Below are 26,511 nucleotides of genomic sequence, written 5' to 3' on the forward strand. Positions count from 1 at the left end.
CACTTGTCTGCTAATATTCATTGTATAAAAATTAATATACAATTGTTGCAGGCTTAAAAAAATTAGTAATAAACATATAAATTAACATACTAAAATAAATTAAAGAGTGTAACTAATACTAAATTATTGCCACTCAAAATGTTGTGTTAAATGTTTAGGGTAAATATGCATGGGCAACAAAGTTTACCCCATCTGCTCCTGGGTCACCTGTTTCTTCTCTAAGGCTGTGTCTACACTGGCCCCTATTCCGTAATAGGGATGCAAATGTAGCACTTTGGAAGAGGCAAATCCGCGGGGGATTTAAATATCAGTAGGAATAAGAGATCCTCCAGAAAAGTGCTTATTTTCCGGAGGATCGCGTCTAGACTGGCGCTTTTCTCTGGCTTATCTCCAAGCCGGAAAAAAGCAGCAGCCATGTTAATGCAAATGCCGCGGGGGATATTTAAATCCCCCGCGGATTTGCCTCTTCCAAAGTGCTACATTTGCATCCTTATTACGGAATAGGGGCCAGTGTAGACACAGCCTAAGTCTTCAGCCAAGGACACTTGAGCAGGAACTGAGGTATTAGGAGTGCACACTCCTAAAGGAATTTGGACATTGCTGTGAGGCACCAATGCATGAGCATCCTGACTAGGCACTATTATTGAAGATCTATGATCAACATCACTGGAATGCACCACCACTTAGAGTGCAGCACCCTCAGAGACTTTACTCAAACAAGAAAATCCATTCCATGGTGGTTTTCATAGGACATATATAATCTGCTGGGAAGACATATGTGACAACATCTGTCAAAAAGTCAACTAGTCAGCTTCACCTGACAGGGTAAAACAGGCGTGTAATATGCTATAGAAATGTCTTAGGGTGTGTCTAGACTACAGGTTTTTTTTTAAAAAAAACTGGCCTTTTTTCAAAAAAACTTCCCCTGCACCTAGACTGCTGCCGCGTTCTTTCAAAAGTAAATTCTGTGGTTTTTTCGACCACAGAAAACCTCATTTTACGAGGAGTAACGCCTTTTTTCAAAAGTGTTCTTTTGAAAAAATGTGCTATGTAATGCAAACTGTGCTTTTTCGAAAGAGAGTATCCAGACTGCCTGGCTATGTAATGCAAACTGTGCTTTTTTGAAGAGAGCCTCCAGACTGCCTGAAAGTACTGGCTATAGTCTAGACGCTCTCTTTCAAAAGAGGCTTGTAGTCTAGACATACCCTATGTATTAAGAGGCAGGAAAAAATGGCACACTCGAAAATATTGTGTATTAATTTCAGGGGGTACTTTTAAAAGAAAATTTGTCAAACTACACAAATGTTGGAAAGTCTAGAAGTTGGACTAGAACTAGAAAACATATTACAAACTAGAAACCTAAACATATTAGAAAAAAATTGACATGTCTAGTTATGGTCATCGCCTCTCTCTCTCTCACCTTAGAATAACCAAAACTAAGGCAAAGAATAATTAAAAACAAGAGGCATCTTAATCACATCTGCGAGTTCAAAATAGAGACCGAATCTAAGTGCTTCATCCGAGGGGGAAAAACAGGTGGTATGGGAATTTCTTAATGTCAAGAGGCAAGAAAGGTAGCACATACATGTTGAAAGTCTGGATTTCATGCACTCAAGCTATACGGCTTGGGACCTTCTTTGGCCAATTCAGCGACTTACTCACAAAGACTAAGATTAAGTACAGTCAATTATGGCATTTTTGACTGAAGTTCACAGGTAATTCCAGTACTAGGATGAAACATTCCTGTTTTCTTTCCGACCATAGACATTCACTCAAGCAAACAAAAACAAGGTTTTTGTATGTCTTCACAAAAGGAGACCACATTTGATAATGCCCCAAAAGTATACATGGCTTCAAATGTGAAAATGATGTCATAATCTGTGATTTCTAGCCACTGAGCCCAATTTCTTATTTATACCATCACAATTTTTGTCATTCAAAAGATTAAATACTCAACAGGTGTAAATTATCATAGTTTTACACATTTTAAGTCAACTGAGGATCTTGCCCAGGTAGTATAACGGGTCCTTAAAAGAGGTAGAAATGTAATTTGCTGTAGCATAAAGGAACTTTGGGTAAATAAGACTGAGGCTCGCTATGTCTAGGCCTATGGCTAAATGAGTCTTGAGCTCATGAGAGGGTCTATTTCAGCAATGGGCAATGAAGACTAGTGAATGGGCATCATGAGTGGCCTTTCTTCATCTCAGTGGGCTGCAAAATTAAAATCCAGTGGTGGGCAACCTGCAGACTGCATGTGGCCCATTGAGGTTCCACCTGCAGGCAGCCCACGCACCCCGTCTCTGCCCACTTCCCCCATGCCTCTTACACACTGAGATACTGGATCCCCACACTTACCTACTCCTCCCCCTTTCTTCCAACACTTTTGGAGCACCATTAATTGCCTAGTCAGTGTTGTGTCCCCAGTTGCCCAGTCAGTGTTGTGTCCCCCCTCTCTCCCAGAGCACAAATCTGAAAATCAGCTGATGAATAAATGAATGAATTAAATAAATAAATAAATAAATAAATAAATACTGATGCCCCATAGTCAAAAACTGACTCCAGACATGCCACTTCAGCAGGAGTATGTTCAGTGTCAATGGAATCTTTAGGGAATGTAGCTATTAAAATTAAGGAGTCTCTGCCAAGTATGTGCAAACTGTAATTTTTCTAGATGACCAGATACTGGTGAATTGTCACAGAGATCAGGCTTGCATTGACACATCAGGCCATTGCAAGCCAAATTTCAAGTCCCCGGTAAGAGAATGGTCATCACAAAACAACATATGTTCCCTAGTCTCAATCTTGGAAATATCTTAACTGGTTTTGCTAAGATATTACAAAATATTGACTCTGAGGAAGATAAATAATATGGAGAATTTCAGCCCAAATAGTTAAATCTGGCAATGTTATAAGCAACTGAAAACAAGATCTTACAATGTGACCTGTTAGCAAACCATAACAGGCAGTGCTACTAGCTTCACCTATAATACATATGTACCCATGTGCCCACAGATTTCTGCAATCATGTAATAAACTGCACTAATTTTCCCCTTTTTACTTTTTTCTTCTGTATTCTCATTTTCTCTTTTACATGCTCTCTTGTATTTATATCTACACATCATTCCTACAGTGAAAGAAAAACTTATAAAGGACACATAGGTGCTTTATACGAGGATATGTCAAAAAGTATCTGCAGTGTATTTATTAAAATGAACACAACAGCAATACAGAATTCACTTTTCAACATAGTTCCTCTGCTTTTCTCCAGCATCACACAAGCTTTTGTATGCCTTCAGAAAAAAATGTTTTCGGCTGGGCGGAAAGTCATGTATGCACCGCCTCCTTCAAATCATGGCCACTGGCAAAATGATGGCCTCTAAAGCATCTGTGAGGGGTCTCTCTGATGTTTGCTCTCCGGCTTATAGTGGTGGATGCATGTTTCATCATCAGTGACAATGCAACTCAAAAAAGCGTCACCTTCCTCATGATATCAGTTCAAAAGGCAGTTACAGATGTCCAAACGGTTATGTCTGTGCTGTTCTGTAAGTTGTTTGGGAACCCACCTTGCACAAACTTTACTGAAGGGAAGTTTGTGGTGAATGATTTCATAGGCAGAACGATGACTAATCTGCAGTCGGTCTGCCATTTCATCGACTGTCACCCTCCTGCTTTCAAGAATCAGCGCGTGGACTTGTTCAATATTCCCTTCAGTAGTCAATGTGGATGGGCACCCTGATCATTCTTCATCAGTGGCACTTGTTCAGCCATTGTTTAACATGTCAATCTATTTGTACACGCTTCACTGTGGCAAAACACTGTCACTGTATTGTGCTGATAGTCTTCGATGAATTTCCACACCTCTTACACCTTCAGCCCACAAAAATCGAATCACTACACCCTGCTCTTCTTTGGTGCATGTGGTAAGTGGAGTGGCCATGTTGACCCCAGTAGTGGTGAAAGACATCTGAACGGTCAAAGCCAAATATATCATTACAATATAGGGAGGTTACATGCTTATGGTTGCGCGCAAATTCAGGAGTTGGGTCAATCGCAAAAAAAAAAAATAAGAACACTTTGCAGATACTTTTTGACTTACCCTCGTAATTGGAATTTTCACTTTTTCACAGTGATCATATGGGAAGGAAAAAGGGGATATATGCTGTTACTTTATCCGTAAATGTGTCAACTATCCCTCAGAATTACAGAGGACTGAGATGTAGAATGGGTAACATTTAGTCCTAAACAAACAACAGGCCAGATAACTTGTGATTCATCGAGATAGAAATGAGAGCTTTTAAACTAGCAGCTATACCATTAGAAATTTGAAAATCTCCTTTTCTTGTGGTATAAGGCATTAGATCTTAGACTTTGACCACATATTTGTAACATTAATTATAGAAAAAACTATTCTAGGTCACTTAAAAGCTTTAAAAATGGATTTGATATACTTCTATCCTTGAGACTCACACAGTTGGATACATAATATAAGTTTTTCAAGATGGAAGCACAAGAAATATAGCAATTACGTTAAAACTTGCTAGGATAGTTCTAAATTAATTTGAAGAATTATGCAGCATACACAGAATTCATGACTATATGGTGGAATATGGCATCATGAATGCAGAGTCATGTGGCCACCCCATACTCATGCTGACAAAAGTATACATATAACACCATCACATCTATCCATCGTAGTTATATACATTCCCACATGCCACTGAATTCACAAACTTCCTAGTGAAAAGTTACTCAGTGAAAAATTTGTTTGGAAACTGTACTTGAAAAATAAAGCTATGTGTAACCTTTCCTTTCATAGCTAGTGACAGGAATTATGGTAAGTCGGGCACACATTACTCCTTTGTGTAAGGGGACTGTTACCCCTTACTAAAACTCTGTGGGAGTTTTTGGTTTACCAGCTTCAGAAGGGGAAGGGTTCATGAGACTGACAGACCCCAGAGACAATGGAAAGCAGTCAACACTCCAGCTCAGCCTGACTGACAGGTTGTAAGTGGGGATTGTTCTGGCTCTGTCTCTGAACAAACAAGCTGTGTGCAGAAGAGGTCCTGCAAAGACAGAGAGCTGAAAGAGGAGTACAAGAAGAAGTCCTGCAGCGACAGAACCAGACACAGACAGGCCAAGCAGTGCAGACCCTGTGTTGAGCAGCAGACTGGCAGTGCTCAGAAAGCCAAAAGGAACAGAGAAACAACACAAGGAGCTGGAACTGGCCAAGCAGCACAGCCTGCAGCTGGATGTGGTGAGCTACTGGGACCTGCAAAGTGTGGGGAAAGGCTCTGGACTGGGAGAGGGGTCTGGCCACTTAGAGACTGAGGCTGTGTGGTCACTGCCAGTGCAAGCGTGTCCAGCCTGCAGCCCCTTGCAGCACATCCAGGGCTTCTAAGGAAGAGACTGTGAACTGTCCTTACACTCTGCAGACTGCTGTGTTGATGTCCCTGTGCTACAGAGCAGGGCTGTGTGTTCTCATTTAACCATTCTCATTGTTTCTTATTCTATTCTCTTTAATCAGTTGATGTTTAATAAATTGTATTTGCTTTGAACCTTATGAAGTGGTCACTGGGCCAAGAAGGCCTGCAGTGTAAAGAGAGCACCTCGGAGTGGGGACACCCTAACTCCTGCCCCTAGTGACTACAAGGTCAGAGATTAAGCCCCAGGAAACCTGGGCCCAGCCTTGTTGGGGTTTCAAGGGCTCTACTACTCAGGAGAGTGGAGGGGGAGCCCTCAGGATCAGGGAGCCGTGGGGTAAAGGAAGTGGGAGCGGGGACTCAGATCCTTTCGCTGGTTCATTTCACCGGGGTGTATAGAAGCCAGGAAAGTTCCCCACAAGAGCAGGACCATTCCCCCGCTTACATAATTGGCGTCACGAACAGGATCCTATTCAAAGGGTCCACCCCATTGGTTTATTTGTTGAGTTCTAGTAGCACCAGCCAGGCCTGGTCGAGAGCACAACCATGGTTGGAATTGAAGAACTACAGATCCAAGTTGCTGAACTTCAGTGCAGATTATCAGACCAAAGTGAGGCATTACAGCAAGCTAGAGCTGAGCATAGAGAAGCCTTATCACTGGCCAGGGCAGTTATAGACCAACAGGCAGCAGAAGCTAAGAAACCCCCTACTATTTATGTCCCACGGGAGCGGAAGGTTGCAGAGTTTGGTGGCTTCCCAACTAGGCCAGGAGACATTACGGTAGAGGAGTGGGTGAAGTCTGTGAAGGCAGCTCTGCATGTGCTAAGAATACCTGAAGAAGATCATGTGGATTTCATAGAGGAGCACCTCAAGGGCCAGGCCAAGGCCACAGTAAAGTTTATGGCAATGGCAGACAAGAAAGATGTGAAAAAGGTATTTGAACTCCTCCTAGAAGTGTATGGAGACAAGGTACCTATTGGAACTCGGCTAAAGGAGTTCTTTGAGCGAAAGCAGGAGCCTGGTGAAACTATCCGGGCATATGCCTATGAACTCCAGGAGAGAATGAGCAAAGTGGAGCGGCGAGACCCTCAACGAGTTTCAGACGCAGATATGGCACTGAAAGAACAGATGGTGTTTGGGCTTCGGGATGACTCCCTCCGCCGTGAAATGAAGAGAAGGCTGAAGGAAGAGCCTGGAAAGAAGTTCCCTGAACTCATTCAGGCTGCCATTATGTGGTCAGAAGAAGAGGAGGCTCCTTTGGAAGAGACCGGCAAGCCTAACTCCTGAACACGGAGTGGGGGCCTAGTCAGTGCAACTACTGGGGAAAAGGCCCTGCCCCAAACACAGTTAACATTGGAAAGTTTAAGTGAAGCTATCCAAAAACTGGCAGTCCAGCAGGGGGAGATGCTGAAAGTAATGACTGAGGTGGTGAAAGAAAAATCCACCTCCTCCACTACTTGGCCAAAATACCCCAGGACCCCAGGGTCCCGAAGGCCCCCACTAAAGGATGAGCTGGGAAGGTACATTTGTTATACTTGTGAAAGGCCAGGGCATACTAGCCGAGATTGTCCACTGAAGAGGGGACTGGAATCCCGAGTGTCTGAAATCCCAGAGACACCAAGATCGAGTAGCACATCAGGGGAAGGCCAAGCGGGGACAGAAGGGTTCCTACGGCTGTCCCTCGGAAAAGGGCAGCATGCCAGCAGTAAGGAAAAGGACCCTGATGATGCTAGTGCATTTGATGACTTCTGCGGTCGAGCTTTTGGGGACTGCTTGACAGTGGAAATAACCATAGCAGGGGTGAGGACCCGCTGTTTGATAGACACTGGCTCAGAAGTCACCACTATTTCTGAATCATATTTCCAAAACTACTTAAAAGAGAGAGATCTGACCATGCATAATACCCGGTTTGTACAGCTAACAGCAGCTAATGGATTAGCTATCCCTGTTGTGGGGTGCCTTGAAGCTGATGTAGGGTATATGGGTCGGATAATCCCGGGAAAATGCATCTTTATCCTAAAGGATCCAGCTTCGGAAAAGACTTTGATGGGGAACAGAGTACCAGGAATTCTCGGGATGAATATAATAAGAGAGCTGAAAGAATTACTATTAGTGGGGGAAGGAACCCAAGAAATGAACCGGCATGGGGAGCCTAGGATGAAGGCTGCATTGAAGCGGGTACTGGCCCAAGTGGAGAGACAAGGATGTTTTCCTGGTCCCACAGGACAGATTGGCTACGTAAAGGTGGCAGGGAGACAGAAGGTAGTTATACCTCCCTGGAGTGAGAAGATTGTTGATGGACGCTGCCAGGTACTAAGCGGATTCAATGGATACCGGGTGCTTGTTGAGCCAACACGAGGGGCCAGTCTACCTCAGGGACTACTGGTTGCGAACGTACTTGCTAATGCCAGCAAGGGAAAAGTGCCAGTCAGGCTGCTAAACTCAAGTAAGAAGGCCATAAAGTTGTACCCCCGCACTAGAGTGGCAGAGGTACACAGACCCGAAGAAGTAGTACCCCCAGGAAGAGTAGTCCTGGAAGAAAAGGGAGATGAGCTGCGAGTGACAAGGTTGGAGAAGGGAGCACAGGTTACTACACCTCAAGAGGCATCTGATGGAGAGTTACTCATTCCAGTCCAAGTGGATCTCCAACAGCTAACCCCTATGCAGGCTGGCCGTTTACGGGCACTACTGGAGAAACATCAAGAGGTCTTTTCCAGGGATGACCGAGACTTTGGTTACACCACCACAGTGACACACCGAATACCCACTGGAGATGCTGTCCCAATAAAACAGAGACACCGGCGGATTTCACCACAAGTGTTCCAGGAGGTAAAAAGGCACATCCTGGACCTAGTGGCTCAAGGTGTCCTTAAAGAAAGCCACAGCCCCTGGGCATCGCCTGCAGTGATTGTAATAAAAAAGGATGGTGGGGTGCGATTCTGCTGTGATTACAGGAAATTGAATGAAGTAACACACAAGGATGCTTACCCGCTACCCCGGGTGGAAGAGTCCCTGAATGCATTAGGAAGTGCCAGAGTGTTTTCAACTCTTGATTTGACTTCTGGCTATTTCCAGGTTGCAATGGAAGAACAGGACCAGGAAAAGACAGCAGTGACAACTCCGTTTGGGCTGTTTGAATGGACGCGTATGCCATTCGGCTTGTGCAATGCACCTGCTACGTTCCAGAGACTAATGGAAGGGGTGTTGGGAGATTACATCCTAGACACTTTGCTAATATACCTGGATGATGTTATTGTGTTTTCCAAAGATTTCGAGAATCATATAGAAAAACTGGATGTAGTCTTCACACGACTGAAGGAACATGGGTTGAAGTTGAAGCCAAGCAAGTGCTGCCTCTTACGTGAGAGAGTCAAATTTTTGGGCCATGTGATTTCGAAGGATGGAATCCAGGTAGACGAGGAGAAGACCAGGGCTCTGGAAAACTGGCCAGTCCCGAAGAATGCCAAACAAGTGCGACAAGCTCTGGGTTTCATGAGCTATTATAGACGATTTGTTCCAAAGTTTGCACACATTGCTGCGCCACTATATGGATTGGTGGGCCAACCAACTGAAAGGAAGAAAAGGGATCAATGCTTTGTATGGGATGATGCCTGTCAGGCAGCTTTTGATGAACTAAGACACCGGCTGATGACACCACCTGTGCTTGCATATCCTGACTTTAGCCTGCCATTTATGGTGACAACAGATGGAAGCCTACATGGCCTGGGTGCAGTGCTCAGCCAGAAACAGGAGGGGGTTGAGCGTGTGATCGCATATGCAAGCCGAGGGCTGAGGAGGTCAGAAAGAAATGACAAAAACTACAGTGCTTTTAAGCTAGAATTGCTGGCCTTGAAGTGGGCTATTACTGAAAAATTTAAGGATTATCTAATGTACTCTAAATTCACTGTGATCTCAGACCACAATCCTCTCCGATACCTGTCCACTGCTAACTTAGGTGCGATTGAACACCGGTGGGTGGCCCAACTTGCTGAGTTCACTTTTGAAGTACAGTATAAACCTGGAAGACAGAATATCAGTGCTGACACCCTGTCTAGATTGCCTTTGGAAGAGGAATTAGAAGAGGGTGAAGACCTTGAAAAGGACTTTCTGGTCATTCCTGCAGACGTTGTGCGGGCCTGTTTGTGGCTAGAGGTTCCGAAGCAAGAGGGTGAAGTGATGGTAAAAGAGGTATCACAAAACCTGGTAGAAGGTGAGGATGCAATAATCTCAGGGTATTCATGGGAAGAAATTCGCACCCTGCAAAAAGAAGGGGACCTTGGGCCAGTCTTAGAGGCAGTCATGAACCGGATGAGGCCAGACCGGAGCTTTGGGGCCAAATACCCTCAGTCTAAGAAGCTGACCAGACAGTGGGAGCGACTTAGGTTGCACCGTGGAGTGCTCTTCCGTGTAATCTGTCATCCTCGTGATGGCGAAGAAGTGTGGCAGTTAGTGGTGCCAGTGTCACTTCGCCGACAAGTTTATGAAGCCAGGCATGACCATGGAGGGCATTTTGGAGACAGAAGCACTCTTGAGGCGATGAGGAAGAACTATTACTGGCCTACAATGGCTAGTGATGTAACAGCATGGATCCGTCAGTGCAAGCGGTGTGCCCTAGCCAAGGATGTGTTTCCACCCACTCGGGCCCCTTTGACCTGCACTAACGTGACTGCCCCAATGGAGGTCTTAGCAATGGACTACACTCGGCTAGAGAAATCTTCCGAGGGGTTTGAGAACGTACTGGTTCTCACAGATATGTTTACCCGATTCACTGTTGCAGTTCCAACTAGAAACCAGACAGCGCAGACAACGGCTGAAGCCCTCCTAAAACACTGGTTTATGTATTATGGTTGTCCAGCACGGTTACACTCAGACCAGGGGAGGAATTTCGAGTCAGGGGTGATATCAGCATTGTGTAAACTGTATGGCATAGCCAAAAGCCAAACAACACCCTATCACCTACAAGGAAATGCTCAGTGCGAGAGGTTTAACCAGACAATGCATGACATGCTCAGAACACTCCCGCCTGAAAAGAAACGAGCCTGGCAGGAGCATCTCCCTGAGCTGGTGATGGCCTATAATAGTCACATCCATTCATCGACAGGTTATTCTCCTTTTTACCTCATGTTTGCTAGAGATCCCAGGTTGCCGTTGGATATTCTAGACAGAGAGGGCCCTGAGGAAGATGATGTGACCAATCTGGATGATTGGGTCAAAAGTCACCATGACAGGCTGAAGAGAGCCTGTGAAGTTGCTCTCAGTACGTCTAAACAGGCAGCCCTAAGCAGGAAGAGGACTTATGATCGCAAGTCCAGGGGGGCTCTCATCAGGCCTGGTGATCGTGTACTAGTTCGTAATCATAGACACCGGGGGCGTAATAAAATACAGGACAAATGGGAGTTGAGTCCTCACATTGTAGTTGCTCACAACAATCCTGACCTGCCAGTTTACACCATTCGACCTGAACGGGGAGGGCATGAGAGAACAGTTCATAGAGATCAGCTAAAACATTGCACCTTTAGTTCAGTCAGGAATCCTAGGAGGTGTAGATCAGGACGGCCTGAAGAGACTGAAAGGAGTTGGGGAATGGTTTTAGTCCCACAAACTGAATACCAAAGGGAGCAGAGGGTAGCAACCCCTGACCACAACGAGGATGACCAGATCCCTCAGGCTGACCCAGTATTACCTGAAGACAGGGAAATAGAAAATATGGGTAATGAACCACCTGTTGTAAGAAGGTCCCAGAGAACTAATAAGGGTGTATTGCCTGTTAAACTTAGAGATGATTATGTTATTGGTCCTATGTAATGGCTTAATGAGTGTCCGCATGTCCAGTAGAAATAAGATGTTAAATATGTGAAATGTTTTTGTTAATTGTTAATGTTTTTTATATGGTGTGAATTTTGTGGCTGTGGTAGAATTCTAGCAAGGGGGAATGTAAGGGGACTGTTACCCCTTACTAAAACTCTGTGGGAGTTTTTGGTTTACCAGCTTCAGAAGGGGAAGGGTTCATGAGACTGACAGACCCCAGAGACAATGGAAAGCAGTCAACACTCCAGCTCAGCCTGACTGACAGGTTGTAAGTGGGGATTGTTCTGGCTCTGTCTCTGAACAAACAAGCTGTGTGCAGAAGAGGTCCTGCAAAGACAGAGAGCTGAAAGAGGAGTACAAGAAGAAGTCCTGCAGCGACAGAACCAGACACAGACAGGCCAAGCAGTGCAGACCCTGTGTTGAGCAGCAGACTGGCAGTGCTCAGAAAGCCAAAAGGAACAGAGAAACAACACAAGGAGCTGGAACTGGCCAAGCAGCACAGCCTGCAGCTGGATGTGGTGAGCTACTGGGACCTGCAAAGTGTGGGGAAAGGCTCTGGACTGGGAGAGGGGTCTGGCCACTTAGAGACTGAGGCTGTGTGGTCACTGCCAGTGCAAGCGTGTCCAGCCTGCAGCCCCTTGCAGCACATCCAGGGCTTCTAAGGAAGAGACTGTGAACTGTCCTTACACTCTGCAGACTGCTGTGTTGATGTCCCTGTGCTACAGAGCAGGGCTGTGTGTTCTCATTTAACCATTCTTATTGTTTCTTATTCTATTCTCTTTAATCAGTTGATGTTTAATAAATTGTATTTGCTTTGAACCTTATGAAGTGGTCACTGGGCCAAGAAGGCCTGCAGTGTAAAGAGAGCACCTCGGAGTGGGGACACCCTAACTCCTGCCCCTAGTGACTACAAGGTCAGGGATTAAGCCCCAGGAAACCTGGGCCCAGCCTTGTTGGGGTTTCAAGGGCTCTACTACTCAGGAGAGTGGAGGGGGAGCCCTCAGGATCAGGGAGCCGTGGGGTAAAGGAAGTGGGAGCGGGGACTCAGATCCTTTCGCTGGTTCATTTCACCGGGGTGTATAGAAGCCAGGAAAGTTCCCCACAAGAGCGGGACCATTCCCCCGCTTACATTTGTGCAGCAAACAACAAGCAGCATTGTGAGAAAAAGAGCATTCTCTATGGGGCTGCTAAGTTCCCTCTCACCCAACCCCTGGGAGTGGGAGGACATACAGAACAAGACAAACCGAGAGGCAGAATTTTGTTCAGAGGTAGTGGAAAAGCCACAGATCATCCCTTACTTGAAGATCCTGAACTGCAGGACCTCAACTGTAAATCCCAGTTTTGCTGCAATTGAGATTGGATAGAGGCAGCATACTGTATCAAAAAAGTGTTCTACCTCTTATTAACCAGCTGGTGTAAGCTGTAGCATAGGCAAACACTGATAATCTAGGAAAGGAGTGCAACTTTTTACAATTTGGGACCAATGAAGACTGAAGAGACCATTAGTAATGTAAAACTTCCATCTACAATTTGATCTTTTTTTCAGATATCTTCTTGTAAAAGAACAACGAATAAATTCTGTCCTCCATTACAATTGTGTACTCCCAATTTATCCAGAAGATTTAAAGTGGCAAAACAGAGTTTGACCTGCTTGCAATTTGTTCACAATCATAACTGATTATAGTATTAGCAATTCAAGCTTTTTTGGTTTGTTACATAAGCCAACCAATTGAGAAAACAGAAAAAAATTCACATGGCTTATATATACCAAATCCCACCCAGACGAATACATACAAATTGCAAATTTTATAATCATATATACAATTTAATATTAGCTGTTGGTGAATATTTACATATATACAGGGGCACTGACAGCCTCTGTGGATTCCTAGGCAAAGTGTGGGGCTCAGTGCTTGGGCTCAGTTCTTCTGGAAGAGGCGAGCCTCAGGCAGAATCATAGGACTGGAGGTCATAGAGTCCAGCCCCCTGCCCAAAGCAGGACCAATCCCAACTAAATCATCCCAGCCAGGGTTTTATCAAGCCAGGACTTAAAACCCTCTAGGGATGGAGCTTCCACCGCCTCCCTAGGTAACCCATTCCAGTGCTTCACCACCCTGCTAGTGAAATAGCTTTTCCTAATATCCAACCTGGACCTCTCCCACTCTAAACTGAGACCACTGCTCTTGATCTGCCATCCGTCACTACTGAGAACAGCCTCTCTCCATCCTCTTTGGAACCTCCCTTCAGGTAGTTGAAGGCTGCTATCAAATCCCCCCTCACTCTTCTCTTCACTTCACTAGGCCGAATAAGCCTAAATCCCTCATCCTCTCCTCATAAGTCATGTGCTTCAGCTCATCATTTTAATTGCCCTCTTTTGGACTCTTTCCAATGCATCCACATCTTTTCTGTAATGGGAGGGAGGGGCCCAGAATCAGAAACAATACTCCAGATGTTAACTCACCAGCAGTGAATAAAGGGGAATAATGACTTGTCTAGAACTGCTGCCGATGCTCCTAATAATGCAGCCCAATATGCCATTAGCCTTCTTGGCCATCTGGAGCTGCCATCCTGTCCCTTTGAATTGCCAGGCCCCAGATGCTTGCATCAGTGGGTCTGAATATTTGCGCTAGTCACTCTGGAGGTTCAAATGTTTATATAAAGTAAATGTAAAAGGGTAACAAACACTTTTTCAAATCCAATTTTGTTTGTTAGTTGAAATAAGGTATTTGTAGAAAATGTCTTCATAGGTTCTCTCTGCTTAACTGAGAACAAAATTAGGTCCACTGACTTTCTTAACCCATTTAATTCTTAGCCAATTAAAATTAGCAAATGCTTAAAAGCTCAGTTGAAGTAGGGTCACAATTATAGACCTTATTCCTTCTGGAATGACTCATTTTTCTGTTTATATTGGTTGTGTGAGTTCATTCAATTCAGAATCCAAGAGCATAACTTGAACCAAAGAAAGGAAGCATAACACATCTTGGGCCTGATATTTGTCTGATTATCCTCAATTTCCATTTACAATGAGTTGTGAACTCAATGTCTTTTAGGGGGCAATTAGCATGTATGAGGACCAGATCCCCTTATCCTCTGAAGGGTGATAAGACAGGTTGGATTTGGTTATGAAATGCATTAGAAAAGAATGTTTTGTTTTGTTTTCAAGGATATTCAACTGTTTGAGAAAGAACACAGTATCAATGAAGAAAGTCAGAGAACTGCAGAAAACCACAGCAGAGTTGTCCATGAAATGCATTAGCACCATAAACATATTATCAACAAAAGTTCATTATTTGTATATATCATTTATATATTAGTATTAGTACTTAATTAGTCATCAGCTGCTAAGGGCTGATTTCTGGGAATTATTGCTATATTACACAGAATTTAATAGTTTAATCACAGAGGATTTTGTGACTTATTTAATAAGCATGAAGCTGTATGAAGAAAACCATTCTTTTAAAATCAATATATAGGACATGTTCAATTCATTTAATACTTTTTCCTGGTAACATTTTTAATTACATCTCACAAAGCTAAAGCTATAATCCTAAAAAACAGAGCAAATGCAGAGTTGAGATATAATAGTCTGAATGCTTCATCCTGTCCAACAATGTACACAGCATAAACTAAAATACATCTTGGGCCAAATCCTTAGCTAGTGCTAACTGGAGTTACATTGATTCACCCAGCAGAGAATCTTATCCTGTCGAGGCCTACTGAGTCCAGTCCTCTTCTTTTGGAAATCTAGTTGTGTTTTACCATTAATTTCAATCAACAATCATAATAAGAATAGCAAATATTTCAGCCATCAAATATATGGGATGAAATCTGAAACTACCATATTGATGGCAATCAAGATAAAAAATGTTTTCAGATATTTTCCCACATTAATCAAATAATTATATTTTTCAAAGATAATGTGACTATTGCAGGTGCATGAAAAATTCATTTAGCAAGGATGCGATAGCCCAGAAAACTACATTCAAGAGAGATTACAGTGTACATAGCTGACAAATACATTAGCACCTGAAAATTTCTCTCCACTCACACCTCTTTGTGTTTTATAAGCACAGGGGCCACAGGAGAAATAAAATCTATAAACTGAAACAGTCCAAATGGTCCTCATTGTAATTCCTTGAGTTACTTTTGAGTGAATAGAAATTTCAGACTGATACATGTTTAAATAATGAAGTATTTATTGAACTTTAGATAGAAATGTCAATGGTAGCTTTAATCAGAAGAAAGGATTTTTTAGTGCACTAAATGCAGAACTGAAAAATAACTAAAAATAACACACTGCCTATTGGTCCCTTATGCCCACTGACTCAAAATGAATTTAACTATATTTATTTTCAGTGTTGCTGCAGCTGCGATGCTCCCAGGATTTTAAGCTTTACAGAGCTCTTCTTCAGGTCTGGAAAATGTAACCAGATAGTCATCGTTAAATATGTGGTGTTTATAATACAATTAAGATTTACCCAGCCTTGCTCAGGTCCTTAACTCAATATTTTTGTTTGTTTTTCTTCATTTAAATCATTGCTCTAGCATGGGGCTGGCGATGGAAGGTTCGGTATGCAGGCTGTTCCATGGAGAAAGGACTAACTCCAACCTTCTCTCACAGCAGCAGCATGGGGGCCACAGGAGAAGCATCTCTTCATGGTCAGTGCGGCTCCAGCGGGCACAAAAGGGGAGTAGTGCATGTCCAGGTTCATCTGCCCCACACACTCCCCAGTCAGAGTAAGGAATGCAGCAAATTATGCACTTTCCCTTCACTCCCTGATAAAAGGGAACAGCTAGCAATATTCCTGTACGAATTGGGTGGATTGCTTCAGCCCACCCCACCCTCCCTACAGGGCGCAAACAGGGTGGGAGGTTCAGGGCTGGGGAAGTCCCAGAGGGGGGAACATGCCATCAGCCAGCCTCTTTCACCTGCTTGGCGATTCTGTCTCTTTTCTGTATTTTTTTTCTGAGAAGCAATCCCATTCCAGACACATCCCATTTTCCTGACACAACCAAACCCTTACTTGGATTTAAGTTATGATACGAGGAAGCTGTATTTCAAATTTGGTAGTCCTAGCTCTTATAATTTAGGAGGAGGTCTTGATCAAACAGGCAGAAACACAAACTCTCTTAATTATATAGTAGATTTATACTGTATTTAAATATAATGTATTTAGCTATGACACTCCGGTTACCTTTTTCAGACCTGATTTCTGAGAAACTCTATCGATACTGTCCTTTATATCAATGATTAAGAACCCTGCTTTCATAAAATTATATTAATTGCTTTAATGGAGAGAAGTCAGGCTTATCTGCTCTAGTTTCATTTTTCAAAATCACAGTAAAAGTGACGTATAATGCAATGATTTTTAAGCCTTACAATGTGTTTCTATACACAGTGATCACCCTTAGAAAATTAACATTTACCCAAGAGTAGTGTTTAAGTTACCATGTCTTATCCCTGAAGCATAATATCTATGATTCACCACATACTGGTACATAATGTAAGCACTGATTTTTAATGTTACCCACTATAAAACATAACTAGAACATTAAAAATACTGTCATTTATAAAAATATGAAAAGATAGTTTGAGACATTTATAGTGTAATATAACTAATAAATAAGTGGCCACTTGCTGCTACCTGCTGAAGATGGTTGTGGTGAACAATATGTAATTGTGTTAGATCATCCATGCACTATACTCACTACGTTCTCCATGTAAGCCTTTTACTGGGAGATGAAGACATTATAGCAAGGTGCAGGCTTTGCAAGCATTTTTTAATGGGACTTATTCCAGTTATTCAGATAAATTAAATGTATATCAGCAGCAGTCTACTACCGGGGGTCCGAAGGGAATGGATTGAAAGTAGCTATAGAGGCCAATGGCTGCTAGGAAGGATACGATCAGTGCCAGGAAACAACACAGCACCTTTAATCATTTCGCCCATGATGCACCCTACTGACCACATGTCAACTGAAAACAAAAATGAAATGAAGGTAAACAAGAACACAGCAACAGAACAACAAATAAATGAGAAGACAACTTATACAATCACGCCAAGTACAGGAGCCTGAAATTTGTCCTTCAGATGCAGTACCTGCCTTATACTCCTCAGAAAGGTATATCTAGAGGAGATATGCTTGTTTATACAATGTTTGATGAGAGTATAGCTGGGTCAAGTAAAACTAACTCCACAATTTTTTTCCTCAGAAAAATGAGAGAATATTCTTAAACCCAGAAAGTGAATAAGATGCATGCCAAAGCACTTTTTCAATTATAATTAAATAGTTAATTTTTTTCAAGTTCTCATTTGCATTCATACTGGTTTGCACTGTAAATAAATGCTGGTCTTTTTATTCTTTGGGGATATGAAAATCACTTCCCCTTAATCCTTTCAACTATGGGAGATCCATGCATATTTTTAAAGCTGAACAGCCAACAGCGACAAAAGAAAGTTTGGTCTTGACAAAACAGATCCACTTCTCATTCCGAAATGTGAATAAAATGTGTTGAGATCATTCAGCTTAAATAATGCATGCTTTGGAGTCTGTCAGCTCGCTTCCATTGACTCTCAACAAAGGCTCTAGTTCAGAGTGGGTATGCACTTCTTGAGAATCTCATAAGATTTTCATTCTGCACAATAGGAAATGCTAACTTTATAATGGAACAGCTATGATACAAAGCACTAAGTAGGCCATTCTGGGCTGACATTCAGAGCAATAAAAAGGCCTGATTCCCCTCCTCTGTACACTTGTGCAACTGAATTGGCTTTAAGGAAATTACACATAATTTACAATGACATAAATGATATCAGAATCAGGCCCTTGAAGTCTAAAGTGTAATTAAATTGGTGCTCTTCTCCTTGTTATTGCCAGAGGATGAGCAAATCCTGAAACTGAACTGCATCTGCCAAGCTCTTTCTATGATATTCCATAGCAGACACAAAAATTGTTGTTCAGGACCTGTGTGGAGAGAGACCTGTGTCATGTGGTTTGCTTCACTCCTTCTTAAGATTCAATGCAGACTCTGATTTTGTAACAGTGGCTTAAAGTGGATTTGATTTCTAAGGAAAACAAACTTTCAAGGTTCTGTGTTTTACTTAGCATATGAGATGCTTTACTATCTCGAAAAATGGCTGCTGCTTGGTAGCAATAAGCAAATCACTGCTGCTCCCATCGCAACAAGCTAAATGACATGCAAAAAAATCAGGAAAAGATAAAGCAAACAGTTGTGTGTCCATTAATACATTTGTTATCTTAAGAAATTATTGATATTATTTTTGCGAAGTATTCATTAAAAATATCTATGGAAACATCCTGTAATGGTTTAACAGAAAACTCTTTTCATACTGTAAGCCAATCATGGAAGAACTCAGTTATATATTTTTTGTGAAATTTTGTGAAGGAAACTCCTAGAACACTCCCAAAGTCAAACATACTGGGCAAGAACGTTGGGATCTGACTCAATGTCTGCAGAGAAAAGATATGTAGTTTCTCTTGCTTCCTTTTACTCTTTCATAAACAGATCTTAAAATCTCTAATTAGACCCCAAATTTGCAGTATATAGGCTAAATAGTCATTAGGAGCTAGAGACTGAAGACCTCATTGTTATTTATAGACAATATTGCCCAGAAGCCTTAATTAGGAACTAATGCTCCAGTTCTAGGCTCTATACAAACATGCATATTTAAAGAGATTTAAATATTAATTCTAAATTTAATTTAGTCCTGTGTTACTCAAGACTAACTATACTGATGTGAATGGCTTTACATTTTTTACAACTGGCAAGAGGAGAGAGTGTGAATGTTGTGTTCACAAAAAACTATTCCACTTCAGTCTCTCAGTCTGGAGTTTTCAGTTCTTCACTACAGGTACAGAACAGAAAGCAACAAGTTTGCCCCGCATTGCCAAGCCAGTGTGCCTTAGCTCTGATCTAGAAAGGAATCACTGCAAGGGACAGGAGGCTGCTTTATACCAATGGTTTTCAAACAACAGGTCGAGACCCAGTACTGGTCTTGTTGCTGTAGGGGGTTGAAGTGATCAGTGATCAGGTGACCTGCCTGTCCTGGTACTGCAGTGTGCGCTATGCCCCTGAAGCGGCCAGGAGCAGGCCTGGCTTTTGCAGGGAGGGGTAAGCGCACAGGGCTCTGCGCACAGCCCCTGCCCCAAGCACTAGCTCTGAACTCCCATTGGCTGGGAACCTGCTGCCGGCTTCTTTGGGGGCACAGCATGGTCTGCAGTGCCAGGAGAGACAGGAAACTGCCTTGGCACCCTCACTGCCCCGCTGACCAGGAGCCACTGAAGGTAAGCCCCTCCCTGCCCCAGCCCTGACCCCGCAAAGCTGAAGTCTCCTCCTATGCCCCAAAGTTATCATCAGCCCCACTCCGGAGCCCACACTCTAGTGAAATTGTGTTGGGTCATGGGCATCAACAATTTTCTTGAACTGGGTCATAAGAAAAAAAGTTTGAAAACCCACTGCTTTATACTCTGCCTTTCATTCCACCTCTGCCGAAATGGCAATGTAGTGCCATTCCTGAGAGCTTATATTTTAATGGTGCAGATATCTGTCCACTGAGAACTGGAAACAGACTGCTTTGAAAAGCTATGTATTGTAGCACTGCTGGATGTAGGATATCCAAAGCAAAATGTGATGCTTGCTGTGCTCATTTACATGCCGACAGTCCAGAATATTTAACAACCCAAGCTTATTTCACAGAAGGGCTGAGGTCTGAACTCTGGGAAGATTCCAAGGAAGTCTGACCATGCTAGTCAGCACTGAGGTTACCTGTACCAGCCCATTTTAAAGGGGTTCATTTTGAAAGAGTTCTCCTAGGAAATACTTCTCCAGCTTTTGGGTACATCTGAAAGACAGGTGCCGTAACTGTGCACTCGCATGTTATAACCACAATGCAATACCCAAGGGCTGTTTTTAAAAACTAACAACAAAGAGATATCATTAAAAAAATTCTCGTTATCCAGGGTGTTGGGTCAGAACTCATTGCACTCCGGAGCAAAAATCACTCAGCTGGAAAGGCAATGTTCCCTGGAAAGGCGAAGCATTTGATATGTTGATAGGAGTGGACAAAGTGGTTTAAGAAAGAATATGAACCTCTTCCCTGCTGCTCTCTAAACTTCAGCCCATTTACAGGCTTGCCTCACGTCTTCCTCTCTTGTCCTCTTTGAATCTCGTCACTGGCTCCCAGGATCTTTCTTAATCAAGTGCAAACTCCTGTCTCATCCTTAACTTCATGGCTCCATATAACTCTATCCTCCCTGATACCTTTATTTTCAATTAGCGTTGCCATATGGTTTCAACAAAAATACCGGACACACTTGACATTACATCACAATCTATATTACATCTTATTTAGAAAATACCGGACATTTATATTTTCTCAATTTGTTTACCAAACAGAAAGCTCAAATACTGGACTGTTGGATTCAAAACTGGACACCTGGCAACCCTAACTTTCATTCATTCACGGACTCTCCATTATGTTCACCCCAGCCCCATAATGTCTTATTCATTCCCTTCTCCCATTCACAACTCTGTGCCTTTTTCATGCTTTCCTCTGTGTTTACTGCCTGCACATTAAATTATTTTGTTCTCTTCCATCTAACCTCACTTCTTCTGAGTAATTTTCCACCACAGTCTGTTTCCTTTCTGGCACTTGGCTATTTAAACATTAATAATGTACACTGAAATAAAACACAGAAAAATTAACAAAAATAGTCAAAATTTACGAGTACTTCCACAATCTCCTTCATTTGTAAAATACTGATCTCCAAGTCCATTTGGCTATGTCTTCACTGCGAGTTCTTTCGGCAGAAAATATGCTAATGAGGGTCTCATTAGCATAAGTTGTGATCTCATTAGCACATTTTCTACCGTTTCTTTTTGTACAAGGGGTTTTTGCGCAAAAAGAAGCAGTGTGGACTTTTTCTTTGCACAAAACCCCATTTTGCGCAAGATCCTTATACTTCTCCAGAAAGACGAAGACTGTACACTGTATAATTGCCTCTTCCTCTTACCTGTCCCCTTTCTCATGATACAGTCTTAAAAGGACCCAATTCTACAAAATGCTCAAAGCCTTCTGTGAGATACCACACAGCCTCAATTGAAAAATGAAGCAGATGTACTAGCAATACCACAAGAAAGCTGTTATTAGATTTCCAGCAAAATTCTACAGCCTCAAATGGTTCAGATACTTCATAGAAGTGGCTAAAAATTTGGATGCTTATTCAAACTGAATCTGAACTCTGACCCTTTTTAGGTTTACCCATATATACATTATATTTGCTGATCTACTGGACTTTGAAGCTACTTTTTAGACTCTAATTAATCACTGGGATGAAAATCACTCCAGGACAAAGGGCCAATGCTTGGACTATGGACTACTCAAAAAGTCTACAAAAAAGACCTCTGCTGGCTCTCTGGCCGGGGTAAATAAGATCCTAGGGGTGTGTCTAGACTACATGGCTCCGTTGACGGAGCCATGTAGATGAGTTTACTCAGCAAAGGGAAATGAAGTGGCAATTTAAATAACCGCCGCTTCATTTACATCAAAATGGCCGCCGTGCTGTGGTGATCAGCTGACTGTCGGCAAAGCGCAGTAGTCTAGACGGGGATCTGCCAACCCCAGAACACTTTGTCATCAGATCCTTTAAACCTCGATCAGCACAGCTCGGTGGCCATTTTATTGTGAATGAAGCAGCGATTATTTAAATCGCCGCTTCATTTCCCTTTGCCGAGTAAACTCATCTACATGGTTCTGTTGACGGAGCCATGTAATCTAGACACACCCTTGGAGACTGAATCAGCAAAGGATTAAGCACTTTGTGGATGCTACTAAATCTCCTCAAACCCCACTCAGCACCTGTCATTGGAAACTTGGGGCCTCACATAATCAGACCCTAATGCAATCACAATCATGACAGTTGGGATGAAAATGTGCATTGGAGTTACTCCGATTTAAAGAAGTATGTGACACACTGAATTTCTCAAGTTTATAGTTTTTGTGTGCTGTCAAATTAGATTATGGTGTATCACATATATTTCCTATAGCATGGAAGAGATGCACGACAAAACTATATAGCTTAAACATGAATAAATAGAATGTTATGTTTCGAAACCATTCTTTCTGTGGAATAGTACAGAACTCCATTACTTATGAACTCCATTACTTAATTTGTAGATTGTCTGGATTCTTCCTAAGCAGCACAGTGCACTGTTCCCCAGGTGACTATATGGCAATTTAGCTAAATTAAGTCTGTGAGAAGACTATATTTATCTCTGAGCTCAATAATTATGTTGCCATTAAGCAAAGGGCTTCAGACAACTTCCTTTGACAGTTTCCCTCAATAAATTTCCCTTAAAAATATGGTAGAAAGTTACAACAAAAGGTTTCAGAACATTCACCCTATAAAAATGTATGCCTGTATTGTAAAAAGTATTATACATTTTATCAGGTGATTTGATTCATGCAAATGTATTTTATTTGGTACAGTATTAATTCTGCAATTTTCCTAACATGTTTAAAGTTCTCTCTCTCTCTCACTAAAGATACTATACATTCATTAACAACAAGAAGTCCTGTAGCACCTTATAGACCAACAGATTTATTGGAGCATAAACTTTCATGGGCAAAGACCCACTTCATCAGATGCATGTCATGTCTTTGCCCATGAAAGCTTATGCTCCAATATATCTGATAGTCTATGAGGTGCCACAGGACTTCTCCTTGTTTATGGAGATTCAGACTAACACAGCTACCCCTCTGATACTATACATTCATTGATGTACAGTCCTTTTATCTCCCTACTCTGCAACTGACATCTGAAAGTCTAAGGGAATTTGAAACACACAAAAAATTAATTTAGGGCTTCTGAGTTTAATACAAATAATGATGAATTCTAGCATGTTCATTTGTCAGGATACCAGCAAATCTAGCAAAATACCATATTCTAATCTAAAACCTTGATTCAGCCAGGTACATAAAAGCAATCACCTCCTGGGAATCTAGAACAGATTATGCTCATCATAGTTAAACAGTGACAGTTTATCCACAGTAGATCCACAAGAGACTAACAAAAGGCCTGATTGTGGTAGTGCCTCCATTACCACACATGGGCATAAAGGGGAGCGTATCACGCCTCACGCTCTGTGTTCTCGCCAAAGTTTGGTTCCAAGATTCCTTTCCTGTGCTCCTCATGCGGGGACACCAACAGCCTCTGTGGACCCCTGGGCAAGATGGGTAGCTCTGTGCTCCCAGAAGGGGAAAGGCCTTGGGCAGAAGGGGTGGGGTTAGGTACAGGCACCTGTAGCACGGGGCTGGTCCTTCCTCCAGCCCTTAGCACTGCCTGGAATGCACAGCGTGGTGCTCCAGTGGGTGATTTAAAGGTTCTGGGACAACACCCACAACCAGTGTTGCAGTAGCAGTGGCAGTAGCTGGGAGTCCCAGACCCCTTTAAATCTCCAGACACCTGTGCTGCACCCATCGGCGGGCCTGTCCTCATGGGCCTGTACAGCTACACCTCACCTAGCACTATTGCACAAGGAATATTGATTGACATGTTAAATCTCGCCCAAAAGTGTTCCTTTAGCACTTGGCGCACCCACCTTACAACACCCCGATCAGGCAACAGCAGAGACCCAAAAAACCCATCCAAATACAATACAGTAGTGTGTTAAATGTAAGCCGCTAAGAAAGCAGCATTTTACTTTCCAGAATAAAGTTTCAAAGCTGTATTATGTCAATATTCTGTTGTAAGCTTTTGAAAGAACAACCATGTTTTTCAGAGTGATGAACAACCTCCGTTGCCTGCAGAGCTCGGAGGTTCTATTGTATATTCCTGTAGAAGTAAATATATAAACGTAAAGTTAATAAAATCTCTGACAAAATGGGGAGGGAGGAAGGCCCATTACTCTGCTGTCCCCTACAGAGGGTGGGAATTGCAGGGACCCTATTAGTAGCAGTTGCGGGGGGGCGACCCCATATACCTTGTAATGCTGGGAGTTCCAGGGGAACAGTTGTTCCTGGCCACTGAGAAACTCTGGTCCCTCCCTCACCTGCATCTGTTGAGCAGGTCCAGGATACCTGTGGTTAGGAGCTGCAGGGGGCCCCAGCTGCTTGAGGTGGTTACAAGTGGTGGCTGGGCAGCTCAGATGTCACAGCCAATTTTCCCTCTACTTTTTCCACCCCAAGGCAGAATTCATTTTCTTATGTGTACCAATGAGGAAGTAATTTGTGACATATCACCTTCATATTGGGGCACATTAAATTCATATGGCGGGGAGTGGGGCCAAAGGGTTTTTGAGTGCAGGAGGGGGCTCATGGCTGGGGCACAAGGGTTCTGGCTGGGGATGTAGGCTCTGAAGTTGGGGGAACTTAGGTTGCCACTCATGGCAACAGCCGGTCAATTGCAGAGGGTCCCACCACCACCACCAGAGGCTAGGCTGCTGCAGAGTCCCCTGCCACCAGCAGCAGTTGGTCAGCAGTGTCTTCCTCTTCCCCCGACCCCCATGTCACAGAGGTCACAGGAAGACAGGGATTGCATGATTTCTGTGAGCTCCACAACATAATCATCTTAGCCTTACTCACTCTATTCTCAGTAGGAGTACTTTGCAAAATTGGCTTCTTCATTTGAAATGCTTAAATGGGAGTGAAGCTCTTCCAAAAAATCTGACCATTAATCTCATACACACATACCCATCTCCATACTAGAGCCACTTTCATGCAAGAAATAAACTGTATCACTTTCCTACTCTAAAAAATAAAGGTTCCAACATTGGGAAATTTAAAAAAAAAATCCACATTAAAAATTAGTATTTCAACAAATAATTTTTGAAGGATGTTTGTGTGGATGATTGTGTGATTGCCAGTCTGGATTTCAGCATGCCATTTTCTCATTTCAAAATAACTGAGTTCACGTAATGTTTCATGTTTTCCTTCCATTACATAGTGCACAAAGTGCATTTCCGAAATGAAATCTTATGAGATTTTGTACACATCATTAGCAAGACTTGAGACTAGAGTTTCCAAACAACTAGAGGTTTCAGAAGTTCTGCTTACTTTTGGCAGTGTCCAAGTGTTGAAATTTGACTATATCCTAATGTCCTTACTTTTTAAAAAAAATATAAAGTCCTTATTCAAGCTTACTGGCTTAATTAGGAGTAAGAACGGAGTAAAAACTGAGGAAGAACCTAGGATTTGATTAGATACAGTTTTCTGAGACATTTTGGTCTGCAACTCATGCTGAAACTATGTCAAAAGCTGGATTTCTCTTATGAGATTTCCTAATTTTGATTATTACATTTGGCAACAAATCTCTGAGATGTAGTCTCATTCTGATGCATAACTTGCATTAGTGCTAACTGAAGTCATGTGCGTATGCCCATAGCCATTGGGACGAGACTATTATGCTGACTTCTACGTAGAATTTAGGATTTTTTACAACATTACCTACAAACAGATCGTTGATAATAAACATCCATTAGTCAGCAAACTGTCCTCTGTATACTTTAATTTCCATGCCCAATAGACCCAATTGAATGGTTATTATGCTTTGGGATGCCTAGATAAGCCTTTCCTTCAAACTTGCCAGCAGCTCTGAATCTTTTAAAAGAAGAACCACAGCATTCCCTTTAGCAATTACAAAGAAATTAAGATTTATACTTCTATATAGAGAGACCCCTCCTTTCAGCTGGAGGGCTGAATTTCATCAGAAACACCCTAAGATGCTACAAGAAAAGTTTTGTCAAGAAGGCTCTCAGTGATATTTCTGCTGCTGAATAAGTGCTTTTCAGTGGCTTACTATAATGAGAATGCTAACTGGATCTCTGCATTTAAACAGGGGAGAGAGGAAAAAAAGGAACCTTAGACACAAACACAATCTAGGCTTTATGACCCTGTTTTTTGGTTCAGATCAATTAACAAATAAATATCTTGGGAATAAGTTTATACCCTGCACCCCCCTACCTGACAAAACAGTTCTCTCCCCACTCCATTCCCAAAAAGTAGGGTAATTAATACTGGCTTTGAAAGGGTAACAATAAAATACCTGGGGGGGCGGGGTTCACAATGGTATAAAATAGTAAAACTATCCCACAGTTTGCCTTGGGCTTTGGGTGGGATCCATAAGGCTCCTTTCACATAAATCCAGTTGCAAGGTCTGTATGGGTATGTCTACACTACCACCCTAGTTCGAACTAGGGTGGTTATGTAGGCAACCGGAGTTGCAAATGAAGCCCGGGATTTGAATTTCCCGGGCTTCATTTGCA

At 42.6% G+C, this 26,511-nt stretch overlaps 1 protein-coding gene across 5 annotated transcripts in view; it reads right to left on the minus strand.

Moving 5' to 3' along the window:
* MAPK10 (mitogen-activated protein kinase 10) overlaps positions 1-26,511 on the minus strand; it is a 261,308-nt gene that overhangs the window by 34,742 nt on the left and 200,055 nt on the right. The window contains exon 9 of one of the 5 annotated variants that reach the window (XM_006115341.4): positions 17,134-17,205. The exons of the other annotated variants lie outside the window; for them this stretch is intronic. Within the exon in view, the coding sequence (XP_006115403.1) occupies positions 17,134-17,205 (72 nt within the window). The remainder of the gene's footprint in view (positions 1-17,133; positions 17,206-26,511) is intronic. 5 annotated transcript variants of the gene reach the window in all.

Source organism: Pelodiscus sinensis, chromosome 5, assembly GCF_049634645.1.
Source record: "Pelodiscus sinensis isolate JC-2024 chromosome 5, ASM4963464v1, whole genome shotgun sequence".
NCBI classification, from domain to species: Eukaryota; Metazoa; Chordata; order Testudines; family Trionychidae; genus Pelodiscus; species Pelodiscus sinensis.